Raw genomic sequence first — 10,336 nt, forward strand, 5'->3', positions numbered from 1 at the left:
ACAGAAAAGCCCGAGAACACTGGACAAAGAGAAGTGTAAGAACCCAGATATCTATTACTCTGAAGACTTCAGAGAAATAACTAAAGAGAAACTGTGTTAATCCTTTTGATAACTTTTTACTGACTTACCCACTTCTGAGTAGGTACAGTGTTTTCCAGAACATTCCATCTTATCCACTTCTTAGTAGATACAAACTTCAATAACATTTCTTTTTGCTTTATCTTTTCAGTTCTCTTTTCTCTCCTTATAACTTTCTCTTCTTCTAAGCAAGGTGTACCAAAGGATCTGCTTTCTTGGTTTTAAAGTAGAAAAGAACCATTCCAGTTCCTTTTTCCACAAACAACTTATATTAGGATCTATATTTAAAACTGTTAATTTTTAGAAGTCTGGCTTTTTAAATAAAGTAAGTTATATAATTATAAATACTTGAATATCCTATATAATAAAAGGCTAATATGCACATTGACCGAACGGTAGGAATGACCGGTCACTATGACGCACACTGATCACCAGGGGGCAGATGCTCAATGAAGGAGCTGCCCCCTGGTGGTCAGTGCGCTCCAACAGGGGGAGCGCCTCTCAACCAGCAGCCAGGCTCATGGCTGGCAAGCGCAGCGGTGGCGGTGGGAGCCTCTCCCGCCTCCACGGCATCACTAAGAATGTCTGACTGAGCGGGCCTAAGCCATCAGTCAGACATCCCCCAAGGGCTTCCGGACTGCAAGAGGGCACAGGCTGGGCTGAGGGGACCCTCTCCCCAGTACACAAATTTTGTGCACCGGGCCTCTAGTCATTTAATAATAGCATCACTTTCATCATTGTTTTTAACTTACTGTATTGTTTTCACTTAGGGTTGTTATAGTTATTCTTTAATTTTTAAAAAAAAATTTTATATTGTGTGGCCTGTGTGTCTCAGTGGTTGAGCATCAACCTATGAACCAGGAGGTCATGGTTCAATTCCTGGTCATGGCACATGCCCTGGTTCCAGGCTCGATCCCCAGTAGGGGGTGTGTAGGAAGAAGCCAATCAGTGATTCCCTTCCATCATTGATGTTTCTCTCTCTCCCTCTCCCTTCCTCTCTGATATCAATAAAATGTATATATATATTTTAATCCTTATATCAGTACTGTGAAACTCGTAGGGCAGGATCTTGTTGCCATCGCACTGGTAAGATCATGGAGGTGCGTGATGTCAGTGACACAGCACCCACACAGCCAGCCCACGGCGGGGCCAGGAATAGAATATAAATTTAATAAGACTTTTCATAAAGAAATTGTTAAAAACAAAGATCACCATTTAGGATAAGCTGATTTGTTAAAGAATTTTACTCATGTGATTTGTTACTCCAGTTAAAGCACATGTATGTGTCTGCTCCAGGTGCAGAGCGCTCTGAGTGCTGTCCACATATGTGACAAGAAATCGGAGGCATCTCTGAACTTCTCTCTAAATCACGGTCCACTGGAGGTAAACAGAACTTCTGTTGATAAACTCAAAATCTGAGAATCTGGGAAAGTCACCCAATCTAACTCCTGGGGAGGTGCTGGGATCTGCCCATGGCCCAGGGCCATGCCCGGCTAGAAATCCCTCATCCAGCCCCTGCTCCTCGGCCAGCCAGCCCTGTGGCCTGTGTGGCCACTGTGTCCCCATGGATCGGCAGGGGGGACGTTGCTCTGGTGGTGCTGGGCCCACCCTGACCGAGCTCTGCACTGTCCATCTGCCTGGCCTTCCCTCTCCCGGGAGGAGGGAAGGGGAGTGGCACCGCGTGGCTGTGAACGAGGAAAGGGCTCCTGAGGGCATCTCCTCGGGCTCACTGCATCTCGGTCATTTCTCTTCAGAAAACGTATGTCCACTTCACAGACTCAGAAAAGGCTTCAGCATGAACACTACAGCACAGCACTGGGCTCTCCATCTGCTGTACCCACCGTCTCCGCTCAGAGCCACGTGCACACTGTAGACAGAGAGGACAGATAGCACCGGCAAGCCTGGCGCCCGAGGGCGGAAGCCTGGTGGAGGCGCAGCCGTGCTCCACCACTTCTGTGGGCCCCGTGGGGGTGGGGCGTGGGCAGAAAGGGGAGGCGCCTGCTCTACATCAGCAGGGAACCAGAGTTGCAGATTTCAAATTTCTCATCAACTGTACAGAGCCTCTAAGATCATATAGCAAATACTGGAAAAGTTATCATTTCTAATATGTTATCATTCACCCCCCAATTTAAGTTGATTTTAAAAATCAGGTTTTTTGTTTATTTGATATATGTGGCTTTTTACTTTGTAAGGTGTAACTGTCGTTTTGATTCTTTGTTTATAATAAGCCACAAGCAAGAACTGTTTAGAAATTAAAGCTGTATAACTTCTGAATGATTTTTCTTTAGCCTAAATCGTGTGTCCCTGTTCACCTCAGGAATCCTGTGGGTCTTCTCAGTGTCATAAAAGTAGCGGTTCTCCCGGAGCCGCCAGATCCCTGTGCGCTGCTCAGCACGATGGCCTTGTGTCCGGTACGTACGGTTTGTCATCGGTTTGGCTCACAAGTTTCCACTTTCTTTCAAGCTGATATTCTTGCAAACAATCACAGTGTGTGTGGCACGTGTCTCCCATTGGCACCCATGGCGCATGTTCACAAAGGGACAGACAGTACAGCGTCCTGGGATGCTCAGGAGACCCCTCCCGTGTGAAAGGCATGCTGCGGGGCAGCACAGGAAAATACGGACAGCCTCTCGGGAGAGAGAGGAGCAGTGTGTCTGCGTGCGCACAGTGTGGCCGCAGCGGGTGCAGGGGAGGTGACAGAGCTGTGGGTTGGGGGAGGGCGTCTTCACAGCAGCCTGAGGGACTCTGGATCCATGGTCAGGAGCTGCACGTCCGCGGCTGGAAGCAGGTGTTTTGATCAGTGTTTTCCTGTTGCTCTGCTCGGCTCTGCCATCATGAAGAACTTGCTTGCGGAGGCTGAAGCTGTCCTTACGAAGGGTGGGTGATGGGTGGGCGTTCCAGGCCGAGCCACAGCGTCGGGGCTCGGATTCGCAGGGCAGAGCGCATGGACGGGAGGCCAGGTGTGGCGAGGCCAACCAGGGTGGGGAGCCATCACTGCACGCTTCTGAGCAAGGGCGTGATGGGATGAAATCCTTTGCTTTAGGAAGAGTCCTTCTGGCCGGACTCTAGGCTGCTTGGGGAGAGCAAGGAGACGAGGTGGGGGAACAGCTGGGAGACTTGGCCTGTTGCTGCAGCACAGCCACAGCGGGGGGCTAGGAGGCCTGACCAGAGCACAGGAGCGGGTGGGGGTGTTGTCTCCGATAGGGTGAGGCCCCTCCTCACTGGCAGGAGGGACAGAGAAGCCGGGACTGGCAGAGCATTGGTGCTAGTCACTAGAACGGGTTCTAGAGTTAAGGTGAGCAGTCAGTTTTTAATGTTTTTTAACGAGGTGTTCAGCAGCATGCATGAGGGCGCTGTCCAGTTGGCTGCTTAAAATGTGAGACCGAGGTTCTGTGAAGTCAGAAAAGGTAATTACACGGACTTGGGAAGAGGTGACCGCTGAGGCCTGCGGCGGCGAGGGTAACCGAGGAGAGCATAGGAAACACGTCACACACGGAGGCAGAGGGCAGTTCAAAGTGCGGAGAAGGAGAGGAGGGAGGGGCGACATGGAGAAGTAAAGTCCCAGGACGTGTCCCTTACGTGGGACAGACAGACAGACAGCGAGAGTGTGGCAGGGCATTCGGTGTGGCCCTCTGGTCTAAGCAGGTACTTGCAGAGTCAGGTGGACACTGCGTGCCCTCCCCTGTGGCCCTGCTGACAGGGAGCTGCAGGAGGAACTACGGACATCCTCCCCAGCAGCAACATTGTCTTTCAGGAAAAACCCCGGACCTTTCCACCCTGCTCCCCCGCCCGGCCAGTCACAGCTGGGACGACGTGTCTGCGGCTCAGACGGCCCTGATCTGTGACCACGAGACCGCCCCGCGCTCTTTGGCAGTACACCCCCTCTCCGCCGAGGGGAACTCAGGTAATTCCTGCTGCGAGACCCTCTCCACTCTGCCCAGTAGGTCTGCCACGTCAGGGCTACTGTCTTCGCTCCCCCAATGTGGGGACACGGACATTCTGAAGTCAGGAAGCACTTCCAGCCCCAGCACCAGGGGCTGTGAGGTCACAGCTCAGGGGCCAGCGCATGGTCACAGCTCAGGGTCGTGCGGTCACAGCTCAGGGGCCGGCACGTGGTCACAGCTCAGGGTCGTGCAGTCACAGCTCAGGGGCCGGCACGTGGTCACAGCTCAGGGTCTTGCGGTCACAGCTCAGGGGCCGGCACATGGTCACAGCTCAGGGGCCGGTGCATGGTCACAGCTCAGGGGCCGGCACGTGGTCACAGCTCAGGGGCCGGTGCATGGTCACAGCTCAGGGGCCGGTGCATGGTCACAGCTCAGGGGCCGGCACATGGTCACAGCTTAGGGGCTGGTGCATGGTTACAGCTCAGGGGCCGGCACATGGTCACAGCTTAGGGGCCGGTGCATGGTCACAGCTCAGGGGCCGGCACGTGGTCACAGCTCAGGGTCGTGCGGTCACAGCTCAGGGGCCGGCACGTGGTCACAGCTCAGGGGCCGGCACGTGGTCACAGCTCAGGGACCGGTGCATGGTCACAGCTCAGGCTCGTGCGGTCACAGCTCAGGGGCCGGCGCATGGTCACAGCTCAGGCTCGTGCGGTCACAGCTCAGGGGCCGATTCCTCAAGGTCTGGGGAGGGGAAAATGGCTGGGCCCAGGTGTGACCGAATACATTATTACTAAAGGCAAAGTTGCTTTTGTTTATCTAACAAACATGCAGGTATCTTTTACACATTTTTTTAAAACTTAGAAAAAGGTTTTGCCCCATGATTTATAGCAGATAAAAAGAAGTGCTTTTTCAGGAGGATGAGAAGAAATAAGTCAAATATCTGTTTACTGAAAATTAACAGCATCTCCCCAAAGTACTGGTTTCCTATTAGCACAGTCACAGTAAAGACAGGTTTTATGCCTCCTCATTTCTTTTTCATCTTGTTTTCTTCATTGCACGTGTCTGTCCTCACCTTTTACCTGTCCCCCGGCTCTGTGCAGAGCGATTGCAGCCTGGGGTGGCCCAGCAGTGGATCCAGAGCAAAAGGGAGGATGTCGTGAGCCAGATGACCGAGGCCTGCCTCAACCAGGCGCTGGACGCCCTGCTGTCCCGGGACCTGATCATGAAGGAGGACTACGAACTCATCAGCACCAAACCCACGAGGACCGCCAAAGTCAGGCAGTTACTGGACACCACTGACATCCAGGGAGAGGAATTTGCCAGAGTCATAGTGCAGAAGCTGAAGGACAACAAGCAGATGGGCCTCCAGCCCTACCCGGAAATACTGCCCGCTTCTCGGTCGCCATCGCTACTCTTATTTCAAAATAAAAGCTTATAGGGGACTCTTTTTCAAGAAGAACAGTCAGCTTATTAAAAGGTGTTTTATAATTCTCTTGCCCTGATCAGATTGTTTTTATGAAATCCATGTGAGTCTTAGTAGCTTCAATGAAGTTTCTCCTTCATGTAAATATTAGTCTTCTCCATGACATTACAGTCTTTTTAAAATTAAAATAGTAGAAAGTATGCATTTTGCTACATAGTTCAATTTTTGTCTCTTTGGTTAATTGAAGCTTTTTTTGGTTTTATTTATTTTTATTGATTTTAGAGAGAGGGGGAGAGGAGAGTGAGAGGGAGGGAGAAACATCGATTGGTTGCCTCCCATTCGCACCCTGACTGGGGATCGAATCTGAAACCTAGGTATGTGCCCTGCCTGGGAATCAAACCTGCAGCCTGTTTTTGGAGCATGGACCAGTGCTCCCACCAGCCGAGCCACCACCGGCTGGGCGGTTGAAGCTGTTCTCCAGTGTAATATTGTGCACTTCCTGTACACGGTGATTGTTGGCATCAGGCGTGTCCATGGAGGCACCTCACGTTCACTCTGGGGTCTGCACGGCTTGTCTGAGCTGTGTCTGGCGTCTGCACTGTGCCCTCTACACTCATCAGAGCACACGGCCTTCTGACCGGTCGTCCAGCTCATGTCCTCTCCCACAGGCTGTGCATTAGATTTTTGTCCAGAATACGTTTTTGTTTTTAATATATTTTTATTGATTTCGGAGAAAGGGAGAGGGAGAAACATCAATGATGAGAGAAAACCATTGCTCGGGTGCCTCCTGCACAACCCACACTGGGGACCGAGCCTGCAACCCAGGCATGTGCCCTGACCAGGAATCAAACCGTGACCTGCTGGTTAATAGGTCGACACTCAACCATTGAGCCACGCCGGCCGGGCCAGATTACGTTTTTAAATGTTATTTATTGAATTCTTCTTTTAAAACTTGTTTCACAGGTAAAACAATACAAAGTATGTAAAGAAAAATATTAATCTTTCAACATATGTTTCTACCTCCATTTCTGACCTCAGCCAACAACCTGGGCATGGACAAGTGCTGGTCCTTGCCTCCTCCCGGAGCAACCTCCTCGCCCATCCTCCTTAACTGCTGCGTAATACCACCAGGGAGCCTTTTTTCTTTTCCCTTTTTTTAATGTGTTTTATAGATTTTTAGAGAGAGCGGAAGGGAGAGAGATAGAGAAATAGTAACATTGATGAGAGAACCATCGATTGGCTGCCTCCTGCACGCCCCCTACTGGGGATCGAGCCTACAACCCTGGCATGTGCCCTGACCTCTTGGTTCCCGGGTTGATGCTCAACCACTGAGCCACACTGACTGGGCGGCTTTTTTCTTTTTTGTTAAGATATAGTGTGAGTTCTTTTTTGGTTAATTGGGTTATGTCACTAAGTGAAAATGTACAAGGAATAATGCCCTTTTCTGAAAATGTTTATCAGCAATGTCAGCAAACAGTGTGAACAGGACAAATTCGAAAGCACCACACCCACAGTGTGAAAAAATGAGGAAAAGCAGAAATGACTGATGGCGTTGAGGCAACGAAGTATTTTATTAAAATTATAAGAATGTGTATTTCCATCTCCATGTTGGAGCTTGACATTCACCGGTGGTGCCTCGAGAAAATGGAAATTAACGTGAGAGACGGAAGCAGTGTGTGAGTTGTCTGTTATTACGCCGATCATTTTTAAAGTGCAAGGATAAAGATTCAATTTGAGAAATAAATTGAGAAAAAAAGCGTCTTTTCTTTTGAAGGTTTTTCCCCTTTCTGTATATCTATTCCAGAATTTTAATTATTTTAAATCTTGATGGTTTCCAATTGGCCTTTTATATTGGTTTGATGATGTGGTGACTGATTGGTAAAGTGAACTTTGCCCTGGGTCTTCCATTCAGCATAGATCTAAACACTTGGCCTTCCAGCCACTCTGTGTGCGTGTGGCCTTGCGCAGCAGCCACTGTCTCCCGTGACTTAACATAAGGGAGCATGTAGCCATGCACAGGTCACCACGCATGGTGAGTGAGGAGATGGAGACGAGGGTCCAGGGGGCCCGTAGACCTGCTGCCACCCTGTGGCCAGGTGTCATTGTAGCCCGTGTGCAGCGTGAAATACAGGGTGGGGCAAAGTAGTTTTAGATTTGTTTGTATGAAAAATACAATCTACACTAATAAAAGAGAAACATGGTAATTGGCATACGACCGCTCCCCTTTTCATTGGCTAATCAGGGTGATATGCAAATTAACTGCCAACTAGATGGCGGTTAACCACCAACAAAGATGGTGGTTAGTTTGCATATGTAGGCACAATGCAGGGAGGCGAAAGGGAAAGCAGGAAGAAGCCCCCTGCCACTGACAGTGATCGGAAACCCAGGGGGGAGCTAAGAGTCGGGGGGGCAGGGCAAAGGCGGCCCTGGGGGCTGCCTTTGCCCTGCCCCCCAGCCATGATCGGAGAATCGGGCACCTTTGCCGCCCTGGCCAGTGATAGCAGGAAGTAGGGGTGGAGCCAGTGATGGGAGCTGGGCACGATCGAAGCTGGCAGTCCCAGGAGCTAGGGGTCCCTTGCCTGGGCCTAAAGTGGAGCCCGCAATCACGGGGCCACTGCAGCTGCGGGTCCCCGCTGCCCGGGCCGGACGCCTCGGCCAGAGGCGTTAGGCCTGGGCAGGTGCAGAGCGGGAGATCGTGGCACTGCTGCCGCTGCGGGTCCCCGCTACCCCGGGCCGGACGCCTCGGCCAGAGGCGTTAGGCCTGGGCAGGGGTGGAGCCTGCAACCGCGGGGAGCTGGGGGTCCCCTGCCCAGGCCTAACGCCTCTGCTGGAGACCTCAGGCCTGGGCAAGGGGCCAATCCGGTAATCGGCGATCGGAGGGTGATGAGGGTCAACTCCTCTGGCCGAGGCATCAGGCCTGGGCGGGGGGTGGAGCCAGCAATCGGAGGGGGCTGGGGGTCCCCTGCCCAAGCTTGATGCCTGGGCCAGAGGCATCAGGCCTGGGTGGGGGGCGGAGCCAGGGATTGGGGGGATATGATGGTCCCCTTGCCCAGGCCTGAAGCCTGGGTCAGAGGCATCAGGCTTGGGCAGGGGGGTGGAGCAAGCAATCAGAGGGAGATGGGGGTCCCCTGCCCAGGCATGATTCCTGGGCCAGGGGCATCAGGCCTGGGCGGGGGTCAGAGCCAGTGATGGGGGGAGATGGGGGTCCCCTGTCCAAGCCTGACACCTCTGGCGGAGGCGTCAGGCCTGGGCAAGGGGCCGATCAGGCGATTGGAGGGTGATGGGGGTCGACGCCTCTGGCTGAGGCATCAGGCCTGGGCAAGGGCGGAGCCGGTGATGGGGGGGAGAGGGGGGTCTCCTGCCCTGGCCTGAATCCTGGGCCAGAGGCATCAGGCCTGGGCTGGGGGCAGAACCAGTGATGGGGGGAAATGAGGGTCCCCTGCCCAGGCCTGATGCCTCTGGCAGAGGCGTCAGGCCTGGGCAAGGGGCTGATCCTGAGATTGGAGGGTGATGGGGGTCAACGCCTAAGGGCTCCCAGTATGTGAGAGGGGGCAGGTTGGGCTGAGGGACACCCACCCCCCAGTGCACGAATTTTGTGCACCGGGCCCCTAGTCTAATCTAATAAAAAAGAAGCATGCAAATTGACCCCATCTCCACTACACCCCAACCCATGCCCACCAGCCAGTCAGAGCGACTATATGCAAATTAACCCAACCAAGATAGCGGCCGGCAGCCACGGAGCTGGAGCAAGCAGGAGGCTTGGTTGCCCTGGCAATGGAGGAAGCCAAGCTTCCCTCCTGCCCTGCCGGCCCTGAGCTCCGCTCAAGGCAACAAAGTTTCAATTATAGACGATAAATAAATCCCAGATACCTGCTTCCAGCCAGCCTCCACTGGGAGCTTGGGTGGCTGGGGGCTGTGGCCAGCCTGCAAACAGTCATCAGCCCCTCACCCAGGATGGCCACACCCTCATGGGGTGAGAGTCCCCCCTGGGGGGCTTGGCCAGCCTGCAAACAGTCATCAGCCCCTCACCCAGACTGGCCAGGCACCCCAGCAGGACCCCCATCCTGAAGGGGGTGTGGCCAGCCTGAAAATGGCCCTCAGCTCCTCACCCAGGCTGGCCAGGCACCCCAGTAGGTACCTCCACCCTGAAGGAGCTGTGGCTAGCCTGCAAACAGCCATCAGCCCCTCACCCAGGCTGGCCAGGCACCCCTGCAGGACCCCCCACCCTGAAGGGGGTGTGGCCAGCCTGAAAATGGCCCTCAGCCCCTCACCCAGGCTGGCCAGGCACCCCAGTGGGGACCCCCACCCTGAAGGGGCTGTGGCCAGCCTGCAGCCATCCATCAACCACTCACCCAGGCTGGCCACACCCTCATGGGGTGAGGGTCCCCACTGAAGGGCTTGGCCAGCCTGAAAACGGCCCTCAGCCCCTCACCCAGGCTGGCCAGGCACTCCAGCAGGACCCCCACCCTGATCCGGGACACCCTTCAGGGCAAATCAGCCAGCCCCCACCCATGTACCAGGCCTCTATCCTATATAATAAAAGGGTAATATGCAAATTGACCCTAACAGCAGAACGACTGGGAATGACCGGTCACTATGACACACACTGACCACCATGGGGCAGATGCTCAATGCAGGAGCTGCCCCCTGGTGGTCAGTGCACTCCCACAGGGGGGGCTCTGCTCAGCCACAAGCCAGGCTGATGGCTGCCAGTGAAGCGGTGGTGGTGGGAGCCTCTCCTGCCTCCTCAGCAGCACTAAGGATGTCCGACTGCAGCTTAGGCCTGCTCCCCACTGGCAAGTGGACATCCCCTGAGGGCTCCCGGGCTGCCAGAGGGATGTTTGACTCCAGCTGAGGCCCAATCCCCCAGGGAATTGGCCCAAGCCAGCAGGTGGACATCCCCTGAGGGGTCCCAGACTGCAAGAGGGCACAGGCTGGGCTGAGGAACCCC

The 10,336-nt window shown here is 53.9% G+C and overlaps 1 protein-coding gene across 1 annotated transcript in view; it reads left to right on the top strand.

Moving 5' to 3' along the window:
• RIPK2 (receptor interacting serine/threonine kinase 2) overlaps positions 1 to 5,452 on the top strand; it is a 39,492-nt gene extending 34,040 nt beyond the window's left edge. The window contains exons 8-11 of the mRNA XM_081111346.1: positions 1,375 to 1,461; positions 2,396 to 2,489; positions 3,833 to 3,982; positions 5,063 to 5,452. Of these exons, the coding sequence (XP_080967472.1) occupies positions 1,375 to 1,461; positions 2,396 to 2,489; positions 3,833 to 3,982; positions 5,063 to 5,400 (669 nt within the window). The 3' untranslated portion in view covers positions 5,401 to 5,452. The remainder of the gene's footprint in view (positions 1 to 1,374; positions 1,462 to 2,395; positions 2,490 to 3,832; positions 3,983 to 5,062) is intronic.
• The last annotated feature ends 4,884 nt before the right edge of the window (positions 5,453 to 10,336 follow it).

Source organism: Myotis nattereri (assembly GCF_964212035.1).
Source record: "Myotis nattereri genome assembly, chromosome: 17".
NCBI lineage: Eukaryota > Metazoa > Chordata > Mammalia > Chiroptera > Vespertilionidae > Myotis > Myotis nattereri.